Source organism: Cordyceps fumosorosea (genome assembly GCF_001636725.1).
Source record: "Cordyceps fumosorosea ARSEF 2679 chromosome Unknown scaffold_12, whole genome shotgun sequence".
In the NCBI taxonomy this organism is placed as follows: Eukaryota; Fungi; Ascomycota; class Sordariomycetes; order Hypocreales; family Cordycipitaceae; genus Cordyceps; species Cordyceps fumosorosea.
The window spans coordinates 26,315-42,235 of NW_017387312.1; the positions used below are offsets into that span (position 1 = coordinate 26,315).

Consider the following 15,921-nt stretch of genomic DNA (forward strand, 5'->3'; position numbering starts at 1 on the left):
ACTATTGCGACGAGTGCAAGGTATTTTCACATCAAATCTCTCTTTCCAACTAAAAGCTCTGTTTTGATACGGGGTGTCTGACCGCTTGGATATACGATGATGAGCGAGAAAAACAGCGAAAACTCCGTCAAACTCCAAACGCATTGAAGCAGCAAACAAGAAGGGAGAGAAAGAAAAGAAAGGACGCGGACCTTGAATGGGCCCTTCGGACAAACAAAAGCCGATGCTAGAAAAGAAATGCAGCCATAAACCCCTTCCCCCAGAACAAGGCCCTGCGTGTGCCTGGTAATACATATCGCACAGGATGCATGCTGTGTAGTCATACCTAGCTGCTCAAGAAGAAAATGACGTCGCCCGAGACTCTCCGCCTTCTCCAACGCCTCGTCTTCTTACGTACATTCCTTGGCCTTCATGTATTCTTATTTTCCCTCTCCATTCTTCTCATCGTGCTACGACCAAGCGTACCTTACAGCGTGATCCGAATGGCATCTTTGATGTGTCCCTCGGTAGGGCAGTAAGGGCATTTGCAGCGGGAGCCCTTAGCAATGTTCTTGAGGCTGTCGTGGCAGATTACGTGGCCGCAAGGCAACAGCATCGGGGGGTTGGCCTCGGTTGTCTGCTCTTTACTAACGGGGCAGACAAATATGGGGTGGTAGATCATGGAGGGCGGGAGGGGCGTCTCGAAGGCGAGCTCGTTCTCCGTCGTCCACTCCGTCTTCTTCTCGCGCATGTAGGTCGTGTACTTGATGAGGCGCGGCAGCGCGATGGCGCCGGCGGTGACGGCGACGTAGAGCGGCGACTCGGCAGCGAGGCCGAGAAGGGAGCAGAACTCGCGTGTGAACGAGGCCGAGACCTCTTCAAAGGCCGTGTCGACCCGGAAGAGGCGGCTGTAGGGTGACGCCTCGAGGTTGCCCGCGAAGACCAGGGCGCAGCACAGCTGCTGAATCTCGCGCAGGTGGCGCGCCTGGAAGCGCCCAAAGTGCTGCCTCGCATAAAGCAGCGCACCCTCGTGGCCATTATGCCCGTCATCAGGAAGCCCGTTGACGGCCGGACCCCTAAAAAGCCATACAAACTGTAGCTTGCACAGCTCGAACTCGAGGTTGCTGCCCTTCGCTTCCAGCTGGGTGTTGTTGTCGTGCGCCCACCGGATTGCGGGCGAGAGGTTGTGCTGCCGTAGCTCGCTGAGAATATCATACATTTCGGAAAACTTTTCCTGTAACCCGCCGTGTCGGCCGTCGAGTTGCGCTGTGATGCTTTCAAAGCTGTCGTGGTCGTCCTTTCCCCACATGAAATCGTCTTCGTATTCATCCTCGTCCTCATCATCTTCGTCGTCATCTTCGTGCCCGTCAGGCCCGTCCATGTCATCGTCACCATCTGCGTCAACCTGCGACGGTGTGGGTGTCTGCCGGGACGAGTGCCGAGCCTCGAGGGGGTTGTCACGCGCTTCTCGCACAAAAGTTGAAGCCACGTCGAACTGGCCTTCTCGGAGGAGATGCATGACAATGGCGCGGTTGATCAGATCGGACTGGTCGGCCATGGCGTCGGTTTCCATGGGAAGATGGCGTTGTGGGAGAGCCTGCACGAGAGCGTCAGTTGACATGGCTTCGCCGGGAGTGTCGGTGGGCGGGAGGGTGCATCATGAGGGTCGTACCTTGTCCAGGGCCTTGCCAAATGCCTTTTGCGCTTTATTAACATCTTTTAAGTCTGTATTTATCGCTTCAAGCCTAGACTTGACGGGGTTTTGCAGCGTCGTCAAGGCCATCATTGTTCTGTGACTATCGTCCTCTATCGCAACAGTCAGTCTCCATCCCAAGGCCAGTGCATTGAGTGCGGACTCGTACCAGCGGCGACCTGTTCGCGGGCGGCGGTCAATAGATCAATGATCTTGTCGACGTCGTCGATTGCGGCAGAGAGGGTCGATTTCCTCATCCTGGCCAGCTCTAGCAAGAGCGGCCCAAAGGGCGAAGCGGTGTCGTCAGCCATGGTCGTGTGGTTGGCTATGGTATCTGGAGTGGTGGCGGCAAGTCGCAACGGACAAGGGTTGGGAGTGGCGGGGGAGAGGTGCAGCGGCCGTGAATCCCTCGAGGGGGACGCGGCCGATTTTTGAATGAATCGTGAATTCCGGCCTTGGTCACGGCATGGCCTATGCAACACGAAGTAGAGGCTCAAGATGTACGCAGTACGTGACGTAGAAGGAGAAGAGTTGGGTGCATTGGGTGTTGTCGACGACGCAACTGGGTGTACCTGCCTGTAGCTTGTAGCGAATCAATCGAGCAGTTTCCGAGCTTCAGGTGCCAGTCAAGGCGGGCGGGGTCCACTAACTGCCTAACTGCCAGACCGTGCTAACAGGTTAGTACAGCATGCCGCTAGCAGGTGGCCGCTGTGGCGAAGACCGGGCTTGGAGAAGGCCAAGTGGACAAGATACCGATTCCCGAATGCGGGCCATTGATTGTGATTTAATCTTTGAGCATGGCGATAGAGTGAGAGAAAGGGACTTGAGATTCGGAGCTTGATCGTGGCTTTGCGTCACATCTACTTGTACCCGACTCAGCATCGTTGCTTTGTGGTCACGCGGCATCTTTGGAGAGGCTCGTTTCGTGCAATTGCCCCCGTATGGTGATGCAACATGCCTTGTTAGATGCTGTGGCGGTGCGTCGAGCATGCACCGAGGCGGGCGCTCTCTGGGTGACGCTGTTAGTTGCTGCTACTTTTTTATTACCTGCAGTCCACCTAGGTACCTACATAGGTAGTTATTCATTGTCTTTCTTCTCCTCCTTGTGTACTACTAGGTACTACATATTACATACTAAAGGTACCTGGTATGGACGGGTCTTGCACTCTTACTTTAGTAACTCTTTTTTGCGCCAACTCCTTGTCCACAGGTACATACATACATACATAGGTACATACATAGTTATCCACTGTTCGTCCTACATAGCCTTAGTACATTAGGTACCGCCACCGCACCAAAACGCCAATGCCGTTCGTGTGTTCAGAAGCTGCCAATTACATCACATGCCACTCCAACTCCCGGCTTGGTGTCAGACTCGCCCGCCTCGCTCGATATGAGGACTGCGCCCGTGGTTTAGCACATTACCCGCACCGCTCGAAAATGTCGCTATAGTCCTGTCGTCTGCCTGCGAGGCTTTCCCTTCACCGCATGTCCTTCATGATGCCCATGCCCGCCGACGGCCGGCACCACCTCCAGTCCGCAGCACCTGCGAGGGCTGTCGACTGTACAACTTCAAGAGCCGCCGCGCGCGATGGCCCAACTTCGTCAGCGGATGCGCAAATCCAGGATGCGGCCGCCCAGGCCCTGGCAACCGCCGTCATGCCCAGGAGACATGTCATATTCCCTGATCCTGTAGCGTTCCGGTAGGTTGTACCAAACCGGCTGCCACCGGCATGGTGCTTCGGCCTTCACGCAATCGTCTGACGCTTCTCTACTCTCAGATTCCTCCAAAACGAGCCATATGTTTCTCTCGTCGAGCGTCAGACCTTCCTCTCGGGCTACGAGCTCTATCTGGTCGAGCAGTGGGCCTGCTCTCGAGGATCCCCTACTCTGGTAGTAGCCACCCATACCGGCGACGACAAAGATCGAATATCCGCCGGTATTCTCTCTATACCCGACGACAATACACTGTGGTCTGCCCGGCTGCAGCTCTTTTTCAAGGCTGCCAATCAGTACCACGCACGTCCCAAGGAGACTGGCATGGGTCAGCTGCTTGTTACAAACCTCAGCAACTTTCCTTCCTCCTTGACTGTTATCCCGGTCCCGGACGGCGACATTCGAAGACACCGCCAAACCTTCATCGTCAATGAAGACTTGAAGCGGCTAGGATGTGCTGGTCGATCAGGCCTCACCCTAACTGAGCCCCCCGAAGCGACCAGATCCAAGTTTCACCAGCTCTACAAGACATCCGAACGCATTCCGTTTATGCAGTCTGTGACGGAATTGATCAAGCTCTGTCAGGTTGCGCTATACATGTTTGACAAACTAGAGCCCGAGTACATTGATGGGCTCCTTTGCGACGTCACCGAGGCCGCAATCAGCGACTGGTGGACCGAGATTGGCGCTGAGCACTACAACTATGAGCCCTCTGATGGCATACTTGGTCCCTCAACCGTGGCTGCTCTACTTGGTATGCTCATGGGTGCCAGGAATCGCCTGAGTTGGCAGGGTGCTCCAGTTTCAAAAGATGTCTTCGACATTGAAAGCACAAAACGCGGCATCTCATATTTTCAGAAGTCGCAAAAGCTAGACAAGACCCGGCGGCTGGACAGACAAACCCTTTTCCGGCTCCATAACTCAACCGCCAAGGCGGCCGCCGGCGAAGGATGGGGTGTTCAGAAGGCTGTCAACTCTACAGTCACCGGAATTGGTGGCAAGCGAGGCGAAATCGTCATGGATATGGTGTCTGGCAAAGACAAGGGTGGCCTGGCCGACGTGGAAACGCTGGATCTAGACAGGTTCATCAAGCTGGCCTATGGCGAGCAATCAAAGTGGCTCTGGCACGGCAAGCAACGCAGGGCTCCGCTAGGATCGCGAGATTTGGACCACGAGTTGGGTGGTCTTTTGCTTGGGCGAAGCGACTTGTCCGGTCATGCGTCGCGCACAGCAAATGCGCTACAAGCAGACGACGAGGCCGCGTTCAGGCGACAAGAGGACCCTCAGGCTGCGCCACCGAGCAGGATGGGCACCGGCAATACCTACGATAGCGTGGGCGATCGAGACGGTGGCCGCAGAACCGTCTTCAAGAGTGTGGCAGGAAACGCCAAGTCCGGTCTGGATCGCATCAAAGATGCCGTGGGAGGCACTCGAAGAGGGCATGCGCGGTGGCCATCAAGCTCCAACAGAGACGACTTGCCTGAGAATCTACCGGGGCTAAGAATGGGCCTCGACAATGCACGCAGCTCCGGCGCCATGACCGGTCCCGCCACTGTGGGTAGAGCTTTCACCTGGAGGGAGAAGCCGGAAGAATACCTGGCAGCACTTCGTCGTGGAGATCCCGATGCGCTTCGAGGGCTGCAGGCTACCACCGCCTTAGAGCCCGCTTCTGCAGATCCAGCATTCTTTTATAAGAAAGAACAGCTAGGAGATGCACCAAGAGGCCTTGACACGGAGCAAAACCTCCAAGCTATTGGCGCAGAAGTTCGCGATCAAGTGTTGTCACGCGCACCGTCAGCTGTCCGCTCGGCAATCGATGAAACCGACTTTGAAGGACCGTTGCTGGAATCGGAAAGGACAGGCGATCAAAGGCACCTGAGGCTGTGCCGTCGGCATAGCTCTCCCAGCCCCGCCATGGACAGTAGTCATGCTCCAAACGAGAACCGGTATCCCAGACGGCTGTCGTTCTCCAATGCAGAGGAAGCCATACTCGGCTGGGAGGAAATTATCCCGATCAGCGACTCTACCGGCAATGATACGGGGTCTGCGGCCGCGCAGACCGAGCTGCTCGCGCAGCTCGCCCGGCAGGTTGACCTGCTGGTCAACGGCGTGGGGCCTTGGGTCGGGGACAAGATCAAGCTCGTGGAGACGCTCGACGAGCGCTACGGCAAAGACGCAGCGGAGTTGGCGGCGCACTGCCGGCAGCTCGGGGAGGCGTGCGAGCGCGTGCGCATGGACTCGGAGGGCATCGTCGCGGACGAGCGGCAGCGCCTGCAGCTCAGCATCAAGGAGCTGGAGACAATGGTGGCGCAGCTCGATTACGAGCTCAATGCGCTTGCGTCCAAGGTACACGAGGTGGAAGACGGCATCGTCCATTTCGAGCGGCAGGTGGTGGACATTGAGGCGCGCGCCGACGAGCTCAAGACGCAGCTCGAGACGGAGAGCTGGCTGCACTGGTTCGTCAGGACCCTGACGGGCGTGGGAACCGGGCCGAACATTACTCGATCCGTGTAGGATTTAAGAAGTTGTTTTTGTATTTTCTCTTGTCGATGTAGATTGATTGGCGCTCGCATGCGTGGAGTACCGGAGCATGGCCTTCTTCTTTTTTCCTTTGTTTTTCTTCTCGGCATTTACACCGGCAGGACCCAGCAATAGAAACTAACATCTGTATTTAATAGCTGCTAAATTGCATTTTTTTGTCATATTACTTGTAACGGTATACTTGTAACGGTATACTTGTTTTCCATGGTTGAGATTTCTATATCGTGGGTTTGGTGCCTAAAGGTGTGCATATCCAGCATAAACAACACCTCCTGCTAATTATACACATGCTGCACATGCTGCACAGGCATTGTCGTCATGTGGCCTTGATGCCCAACTTCCCTCCTTCATCAGTTTGTTTACTCTATTATACAATGATGTAACAATATTCGTTGCGTATCTTTTTTTCTTTTTCTCGTCTTCGGTTTGCGCTCGTCAGGACATCCTTATCCATGTGAGAGGCATAGTGCCTCCCGAGAGGAAGCGCCTTGTCTCAACGAAATACCAACTCCTCCTTCGCTTTTTCGCTCTTTAGAAAAGACCACCGGCTCCGCCAGCCGCCGCGCCGCCCTGCTGCGCGCCACCCTGCTGCTGCATGATCTCGCTGACCTTCATCGAGGTGTCGAGGAACTTGGCGGTGCAGCGGTCGAGGCAGACGGACTCGCCCTTATTGAGCTCGCCCTCGCGGTAGTCCGTGGGGATGCACTTCTTCTGGCACGACTTTTGAAGGCTGTGAAGGAGATGTCCCAGTTAGCACCATGCGCATTCGTTTTGACTCGCGGTCCCCCCCCCTTTCCCGGTTCGTTGCCATTGCCGGTCGCCCGGGAGCGGCGCGAAGCGCGTCGCATCGCCATTTTTGGCGGGAGTCGTGTTGCGAGGGAATGGCAGTCGTCGGGTGTGTGTGAGGAGCTTTGCTTACCGGTTGTAGGTGTCGGCCATCATGCGCATCTCGCCCTCGACGGCAGCAATCTTCTGCTCCGAGGTAGGTTGAGGGCGGCCCATTCCGAGGAAAGACATTGTGTATTTGGGGTGCTGTAAAATGCGCGTTGGCGATTTAGTATTGATGGGTGGGTTTATGGATGTCGAAGTGCTCGAATAAATGCTTCGATGCCGGACTTTGTGCTCTTCAATGGACGATGGATTGCGACGCAGCTCTGGAAGATCGGCTTCTCCTTGCTTGTCAAAATTTCCTAGGGCGGCGAACGACTCTGATTACGTGAGGCGGTCTTATCGATACGCGATTCAAATCCATGCATTGCATGCTACCCTTCATTGTCATTGCAAAAGAGTACCAACCTTGGAACCAGCCAATTATTCGCGTAATAAATGATTTAATTTGCCATATTAGCATTAATATGAATCTGGTCTCGAAGATGTGTCAAGACTTAGTAGTTTGTAATTGGAAAGTAAACAGTGGCTAAAAACTGCACCAGTAGTAAAAGCGACTGTTGTGGCCTCAATTTGGTTGGGTTGTACTAATCTGCTCCCTGCCAAAACATACTAATCAGAGGCAGCTGCGGGCAACGAGTAGTCAATAGTTACACAAATAAGCCGATACTACACTAGAAGATACCTCCAGACCGAAGATAACCTGCGTGATGGTGGAACTACAACTACCCGGCCCCGTAGAGTAAAGGTCGGAGTTCCTGTCCCGGAAGTTTACATGCTGGAAATCGTCAACAGCATCCAAGCCTGTGACCGATTCGAGGCGCGATCGTGCACAGCAGGCCATAACCGAGACAATGGGGCCCCAGTATTGGAAGCCTTTGAGGCTTTTGAGCACCTATGACTCCAAATGAGTCGTGCGCAGCAGGTCCTAGGTTAGAAAAAGTCCCGAACCTGGGGCTGGTGGCTGCCCCCCACTGAACTAGCTGGTAGCATTGTGAGGGGCAGCTAGCAGCAAGCGAGGTCGGGAGGAACCCCGTGTCGACAACGGCTTGGTTCCAAGTGCGCAAGTCTCTGCCTTCGCTTATCTTGTCTGTTAAGCGGCAATTGCCTGCTCCAGCGAGTGAGCTCCGCGCAACTAGAACTTTGTCACAATTCCTTTCGAAGCGGAGAGGCGTCTAGAAACGGTTGCGGAACAGCGTTGGTGTTTATCTGGATAGGCTCTGAATGGAATCCCAACAACATGGAAGCTGTTAGTTTATCATGAATCAGGAGACCAACTGAGAAAGCATCGGCACCAGGAAGGCTCACTGGTCTGGGAATGAGCCGCTGGGATTGCCAGCAGCTCGACTTCGTTCTTAGGTCGGGTGGAGTGAACGTGGGCGAGGGCCGTGAGGCTGGTCTGGGGGGGAACCAATTTGAGCGCCTTCTTAACAGGCGGACGAGCCTCTTTAGGGATAGTCATGCTGGAGATGTGAAAATGAGGCGTCGAGCGGCAGTAACACTGTAACTGTATCCGTACCGCTACCAGCAGTAGTTGGCGGGCGAGGCGAGAGCGACCTTGAAAGATGGGTGGGTGGTTGGGGCGGGATGCACAGTGCAGCGTCGGAAGTAGGTTGTACTGGGCTGCAGGAATACGGCGGGGTGAGGGTTGAGGCGAGATCGGGAGCGGGCTAGAAATTGATTGGATTGTATCCTTGTTGGCTAGAGAGAAGGGAAATGATGAATGGGATGAGGGAGGTTGTGACGACGACGATGAGATGCAAGCAACAGAAGATCTGGGCGTGAGGTGTAAAAGTCAAACAGCAGGTCGAGCAAACGGCTTTTGCTGGTGGTGTACTGTACATTAGTAGTTGGCGGCTGGCGGTTGGCAGCTGACAGCTGCAGTTGGCAGCTGGCGGGGTAGTCGAGCTGGCAAGGAACAGCCAACTTGTTTCCATGTAATAAGAGGTGTCAGCACTCGGAGCTTGCGTGTACTGTAGAGGTGACATTCACGAAAGATAGCTGATTATGGGAATAACACGCCTTTCTGCCCTGATGCGATGAACAAGACAAAGAGGGCAACTCCGAACGGAGAGACGGGGGTGGCGCGGGCAAGCTGGCCAACGGAATGCAGGCAATTACACTCTGGGCCTTGGTGGTGCGTCGACCGTGTATTGTCGTTCTCCAGTCTCCAGTTTCCCCCAATCCGCGACTCTGCAGCAGCCCCTCTTCCCCCCATAAGCCCCTCAAGGACCACCTAAAAGGTTTGCTCATCTCCAGAGGTTCGGCGCCTCGTGGGTGCATTAATTGTCCAGCCAGCTCCGCGGCCTGGCCAGCATACTTCGGCAGCTTTTACCTGCAGTTAGGGGGATGGAGCTGCAGCCTGCAGCGCATCTAGCGCATCCCAGTGCCCGCCTGCCGTATTTTGGACAGGGATGGCCTACCACACGTGACCGCGGACCGGTTTTCTGGCCAATGGCTTTGTGCCAATGGCGGTAATTCTCCGCTTTTAATGCGGAGTTCTCCGTTTAACTTGGGCGAGGACTCGTGGTGTATCCGTACCATGGGCACTTGCTTCAGCAAGTTTCTTTTTGCAATTCTCTTTTTTACGATTCTTCTTACTGGGTAAACTACAGGCGCTAGCAGTCAGTGCCTCAGTCAGTAGGTCGGTTTCTACAAATAAACTGCCCGCGTTTCTCAATTGTTAGTGGCAGTCCCCGCTCAGCTCGTGGCTTCAACGGCCCGACAGGTGCAAGAAAAAAATTATTGCCAGCCAAAACGACGGAAGACAAGCAACAAAAAGAAGAAGAAAAAATTTAAGGAAAAAGAAGAGACCAACCAACCAACAAACCAGCTAGCGAAGCCCGCTACCAGAAACCGTCTAACCAGACCTTGACCTTCCTTCGTTGCGACCCGCCGCTCCTTCGCCGTGCCGCTCTTCTGGCCATCGCCCATCGTCCGTCAACGACGCCTTGTCATCCTTCCTGACCACCATCACCGCCTCCCCTCCCCCTCCGCAGTCGGCCCAAGTCCTTCCTCCTCCAACTCCTCCTCCGCCCATTCTCCAACAGCCATATCTCCCGACCAGTGCGACCCGCCAACGCAGCTTCCTTTGCTGCCCTGATCTCTCCTTATAGCCTTTTGTTCATTCTGCCCGGCGCTGCATGGACGGGTCCTCTGTCGCTCGCGGGGGATCCGCCGCTCAGAGCCCGACAAGCCCGGCGAGCTCCCGCCACGGCAACGGAGCCACCAAGCGGAAGAGAAGCACAGGTGTTCCTGCGCATCTCGAGAGCAGCCCAGGCAGCGGTAACGAGGATGATCACGCCGAAAACGACAAGAAGCGCCAGCCTGGCGTCAAGCGAGCCTGCAACGAGTGCCGCCAGCAAAAGGTGAGTCAGCCCTCGTCCTCGTCCTTGGCCTCCGTCTGCCGCCACCCGTTCCACCCCCCGGCCACTGCCAACTGCTTCTACCTACCAATTTTTGTCGCCCCTGTTTGCTAATATGTGCCAATCGAACATAGCTCCGATGCAATGTCGTACAAGATCCCTTCCAGAGCTGCTCGCGCTGCGTCCGCCTCAAGCTAGACTGCAAGATCGAGTCCAACTTCAAGCGCGTAGGCAAGCGCTCCAAGCACGCCGAGATGGAGAAGGAAATCGACCGACTCAGACGAAACCTCAATCGCGCCCAAGCCCAAGGGTACGCGATGGACGACGGCGAGGAAGTTGCCTCCCCCGCCACCACCACCCCCAACTACAGCCATACCCGTCACCCCTCCCTCATCTCCGACGAGGCTGTCAGCTCTCTTCTCCATCTCAAGCGCGGGGGAGGCCCGTACGGCATGCCACACTACTCCCATGAGCTCGAGACCGTTCGCCTGACCGACGAGCACGTCACACACCTGTTCAACGAGTTCTTCGCCTTCTACCACCCGTTTCTCCCATTCTTGAACCCGACCCAGCCCCCGGACCAGTACTTCCAACAGCATCCGCTCTTATTCTGGTCCATTGTCGCCGTCGCCGCCCGCCGCTTCAGTCCAGAAGGCTCGCCTGACCTGATCAAGAACTTGTCTGATCCCCTGACTCGGTTCCTCTGGACCACCATCGGTGAGGTGCCGAGCAACTATTATGTTGTCAAGGCAATGTGCTTGCTATGCGCATGGCCCCTACCCACCAGCACCACCTCCTCAGATCCCACGCATATTCTGTGTGGTGTCATGATGAAGACGGCTACTGGTATAGGGTTACACCGTCCAAACAATATCCAAGACTTTTCACGAACGTCAGTCGAACTTAACAGGGAACAGCTGGCAGATCGTGTTACGACTTGGGCTGTCTGCAACATTGTTGCCCAGAACGTTGGGACAGGGTATGGCCAACCCGCCTCGACTCTCTACGACTGGACCTTGGCTCTGCGCCCGGGCGATGACGCCGCCTTCCGCTTGACCCCCGAACTCGAAGCTCGCCTACAGATTGAGCGGTTTTGCGACAAGGTCTCCAAGGAGATGTATAGTAATGCGAGTGATCCAAGGGGAGTCGCCGGCGACGAACATCGCGCCATGTTGATGCGCGTCTACCGTCGCGACTACGCCGAGTTGCATGCGTCTGTAATGTCCCAGAACCTCGGTCCTATTGTCGGCCTTCACCTGCGAGCAGCCGGACTGCACATGCGATTGGCTGGCTTCTTCGACTCGAGCAAAACACCAGGCTACATGGATGATCTTGTCGGACTGTGGCGTGCAACAACCAGCTTTCTAGATGAGCTTTTGGAGGCTGACAAGGTCACATCGCCACGTGATAATTTCGCTGGCACGTTCCTTCTCTACGCCACCAACTTCATCCAGCAGATGCTGGTCGCTGCTGCATTCACTGTTCTCAAGCTTATGCGATCATTCTTTGCCAAGACGATTGATTTTGACCGTGGCCGCAGCTTGTTCCAGCTGTCGATTCGAGCCATTCGGCAAACCAGCGTTGTGAACAACGATCTTCAATGGCGTTTGGCAGAGCTTATGGTTCAAATGTGGAATGGCTCGCGCCTGCAACCCAACAACCCAGTCTTCAATCGTGAGGACGAGACTCCAATTCAGATGGACGATAGCCTGCAACTCAAGGTCCGTTGCCGTCACAGCATGAGTCTTGTCTTCGACTCTGTCTGGAGATGGCGAGAAGAATACCAAGCTAACGGGCGCGGCACCTTGGAGGGTGGTAAGTTTTCAGGGCTCCAGGCTCAGCTAGGCGAGTCACCAGCCCCCATCACGTACTTGATGGTATCGACATCTTTTGAGCTAACCGATATTCTTCAGCCGCCATGAAAAACCCGACAAACCCGGACTCGGCCAACGAGTCGTCGGCGGCTTCCTCTCAGCTCGACAGCACGCTCCTGGCCGTGCCAACACCGGCGCCCAATATGCTCACCGCGACGGCCGCTTTGACGCCAGGTGCGACAGGTCTTTCCGCAGCGACGCCGATTACTTCAAGCACCATACTTGCCGGAGTCAACTACGACGGCAACTTTGACTTTTTCGATCCACAGCACTGGATGCTGGACGGTCTCTTGGATTTCAACTATTATGCGCCGCCCCTGGAAGGTGCCTAGAACGCACAGGATGCGCAACGCCGTCGCAGACGTCTCGGAAGGTGAAGTATCGGAATCGAACCACCGTGTATCTTTTTCCATGTCTCTTCATGTTTTTTGATCTTGTTCTTTTCAGGGTCATCGTAATACTGTTTTGCTTTGTCACTTCGTTTTCTTTGCCTCGGAGTATTGATTTGTATGTGTTGTCAGTTTCACGCCGCGTGGTAGATGTTGTCTACATGATGATCAACGATATGCTATATCTCTAATTAGGCGACTCACGCGCCCACGATGGTCGGTTTCAAAGCGTACCGCACACAAAAAGGAGGGTGATACTGGATGGAGAAGCAGTCTTTCCTTCAAGAAGCTATATATAATCGTGTCGTGGCGATGCATCGCACGAAGCGACTACTTTAGAGCAGCGTTGCGACTTTGCTAGCTTAGCTGGGTTATGGTTAACCCCGTCTCTCGCCTTGTCTAGGTAATTTGGGCTGCTGCCTTTCGCATTGATTATCGTTATACCCAATTTTACTCTTACTCATATCTATCCGTATTCTTACAGTGTTTGTGCAGATATGCGAATGCAGTTGAGCGTTACCCAACGTGACACAGGATGCATACTTTTTTTGCCACTACTTTGTATAATCGCAGCCTTCGGAGGTCGCTTTCAAAAGTCGTTTCTTGATATTTTTCCTGTTTTTCTTGTCTTTCTTATTTTTATATCCTTCTCATCCTTGTTGTCCTCTTTTATCCTTCTTACCCTTCCCATCCTTCCTATCCCTCTTATCTTTTATCTCTTTCTTATTTCTTCCACCTTTTTATATTTCTTATCCTTTCTATCTTTCTCACCTTTTATGTCTTTCTTATATTCCTTATTTATCTTTTGCACGTTTATCTCTTATTTCAAACGTCCATCTATTTCTAGAAATTCCTACTACGTAGAATCGTATGTAGTAGAAACGACATTTAAAAGGGACATCTGTACCTGTCTGTAATTTAGTTGAATTTGTTGATGAGTTATGACGAGCGGTTTTCTATGTTTATCAATCTCTGTCAATGTCGAGGTTCCCTTGTCCGGAGCACTGACTATTCGCTCTAAGACTCGTGTGTGTTGGGCTGGCTCTCGCCAGGCTTGACGTGGAAACAAGCGTCGAGTAAACCGAACGAGAGCGTGTTGAGGCTGATCATCCATTACATTTGTCCAAGCCGTCCAAAGATTTTATGAAAATTCTTGGATAACGTGAATGATACGTGAGGGAATTGAAAAGATGGTGTTGAGCTGTCTACGTGTCGCAGGAGGGGAGGCAAAGTGTGTGGCAGCGTCATTTGCTGTTCATCCTGCCCCCAGACGAGGCGGTTCTAGCAATTACTTGGAACGGGTGTCACTATCCAAGAGGCGCATAATTCACAGATCATAGCGCAAAAAATTACATCTGCATGGCCGTTTGCGTAATATCTCGGCTTAATTGCCAGCAGGCAGGTATCTTGTACTTTGTACATAGATTGCTCAACTGCAGGGGAATGAGAGTTTGGAAGCACACAACCCCTCCTCCCAACGTCTCTCTTTTCTTGCAGTGAATTACCGGTCAATCGAGAGTTTGTGCAACGTGGTTCAGGAAGACAGTAACCGCGCTTCTGCTGCTGCTGTGTTGCGTGACGTTACCTAGGCAGGCAGACGGGCAGAAAGGCAGACAGGGACTCGGTACAAAGCAGAAGGGTGCCGGCGTTGCACAAGGAGGTTCGGGAACAGCGCCAGCCACACCGCCAAAAGGGCATGTGCATGATCGGGGAACATGCCGGGGATACAAGCTGTCAAGTTTATTGGCAGTACGACAGAATGTGTGTCGAGCTGAGCCATGGAAGTCTGAAGAGCAAGGGGAAGAAAGCGAAAGAGAGAGAGATTTATTGCAATGGCAAGCATCACTGATACAATACAACTAGCTACATAATTCAGCTAACGTTCACTCTACTCTGATGCTTTGCGCCCGCTAAACATGTCAAGCTCATTCAGACGGAGCCTACATCACATTCCATACATACAGTTAGCTAGCTAGACTAACAAACAACATATACGAGTAGCTAGCAAACAAAGAAACAATCACAACTACGGCATAGTCGCGGTCAACGCGACGGTCTGGCAGCCGATGGCTGGCTGAATGGTCACACAGAGCCACTGCATTTACTTTGGACGGCAAGCTGCAAGAACAACGCATTGTCAGCCACTGTCATTGAGACAGACCGCTTTTTTTATATTAAAAACAAGTACGTTCCAACCTCTACCCGACTCTTTAAATATATTTCTGAACCGCAAAGAAACAAGTCTACTCCGGTTTTTGCCGGTTCGGCAAGAGACAAGGGGATGGCTGGGATCCGCTGTCGGTGGTCGCCCGCAGAGGCCGAGAGTCACAGGATAGATCGCGAACCGGACAAGGGACGATGAGAACAAAACGTAAGGGGAAACGACCGAAAAATCAAGGACTTTGTTCCTGGGATCGGACGTAGACGATGCTCCTAGCTCCCGAGGGATCAGCCCACGTCTCCAACTAAACGTATGTCCTTGCGCTTTTTATGTGTTGTCCAGGGGGGCGAACGAGCAAACTGGGGGTTGGGGGAAGAAGAGCATCGACGAAAAAAGAGAGTTAGCCGCGGGATGAGACCGAGATGTAGAGGCCGGGTCTGTCTGTGGGCTTGTCAAGAGAGCGCCAAGTTACACGGAAAGGACTGGATGCATGACAGGCTGGCAACGGGGGGCGTGTGCGTCCAGGCTTTTCTTTCAAAATTTCTCCTCAACCCCCATGTAGACCCGGTTAACTTTGTTTGGATAGAAAAGAAAAGGCGAGCTTCGGCCACGGACAATGCTCCTATTGCTGCTGCCTGGCCTGGCCTGCCCAGCAAGAGGAGGGGAGGAGCAGGAGGAGCAGGAGGAGCAAGCACTTGGGCTGGAGCCTCGATCAAATTGGGCAGGTCCAATAAGAAAACTTTGCAGTTATTGCATTGCCAAGAGGAACCTTTTTGTGCAATGGGGAGTTGAGAGGAGAGACAACTTGCTCGTTTAGTTAGCATGTGCCTTGCTCGGATGCTTAAGAATGTCGTCCATCCGTATGGGGCAACTGTCTCTGATGATGCTACTTGGATGACATCACAGACAAGTAAATTTCAAGTGCTGGAAAGGTACACATCCGTGAGTTGGCTTGGACTCACTCCGGAAGCCAGTTCTGGGACCCTATGAAACGCCCAGACAGGTCTCTCTCTCGCGCTCTCGCTCTCTTGCCCGAAATTAGTCCTGTTTTTCTCACACGAAGAATCTGCCTTGCATACTGTTGCGTAAATTTTATGGAGTTTTCTCTCTCTGCCAAGAGTGAAGTCATCTCGAAAATGTCGGTCCCATCACCATCGAACGCCGGCCGGGTCGCATCGTACGTCGCGGCCGGCCTCGAAAGGCGGCAGCATACGCCATCTACACACAACGTCTGCCTTGTGATCAACCTTGGCGGTTTCATGTTTTCTTCATTTCAGGAACTACATCTTCCAACCTTTTCGGTCCGCTTGCCATT

The 15,921-nt window shown here is 53.7% G+C and overlaps 4 protein-coding genes across 4 annotated transcripts; 2 read left to right on the forward strand and 2 right to left on the reverse strand.

Moving 5' to 3' along the window:
• Positions 1-466: 466 nt before the first annotated feature.
• ISF_05102 (regulator of gluconeogenesis Rmd5) lies at positions 467-1,983 on the reverse strand (the record flags this gene model as incomplete). Its single annotated transcript, XM_018848707.1, has 3 exons — positions 467-1,576; positions 1,652-1,785; positions 1,842-1,983. The coding sequence occupies 3 exons, from the start codon at positions 1,981-1,983 to the stop codon at positions 467-469; spliced, it is 1,386 nt and encodes a 461-aa protein (XP_018703843.1).
• Positions 1,984-3,172: 1,189 nt separating this feature from the next.
• On the forward strand, positions 3,173-5,902 carry ISF_05103 (Sin3 complex subunit Stb2; the record flags this gene model as incomplete). Its single annotated transcript, XM_018848708.1, has 2 exons — positions 3,173-3,375; positions 3,454-5,902. The coding sequence occupies 2 exons, from the start codon at positions 3,173-3,175 to the stop codon at positions 5,900-5,902; spliced, it is 2,652 nt and encodes an 883-aa protein (XP_018703844.1).
• Positions 5,903-6,460: 558 nt separating this feature from the next.
• Positions 6,461-6,946, reverse strand: ISF_05104 (mitochondrial import inner membrane translocase subunit TIM10; the record flags this gene model as incomplete). Its single annotated transcript, XM_018848709.1, has 2 exons — positions 6,461-6,659; positions 6,849-6,946. 2 exons carry the CDS (start codon positions 6,944-6,946, stop codon positions 6,461-6,463), a joined length of 297 nt encoding a protein of 98 aa, XP_018703845.1.
• A 3,014-nt stretch (positions 6,947-9,960) lies between these two features.
• ISF_05105 (C6 zinc finger domain protein) lies at positions 9,961-12,388 on the forward strand (the record flags this gene model as incomplete). The annotated part of the gene is made up of 3 exons (XM_018848710.1): positions 9,961-10,185; positions 10,317-11,997; positions 12,096-12,388. The coding sequence occupies 3 exons, from the start codon at positions 9,961-9,963 to the stop codon at positions 12,386-12,388; spliced, it is 2,199 nt and encodes a 732-aa protein (XP_018703846.1).
• Positions 12,389-15,921: the final 3,533 nt, after the last annotated feature.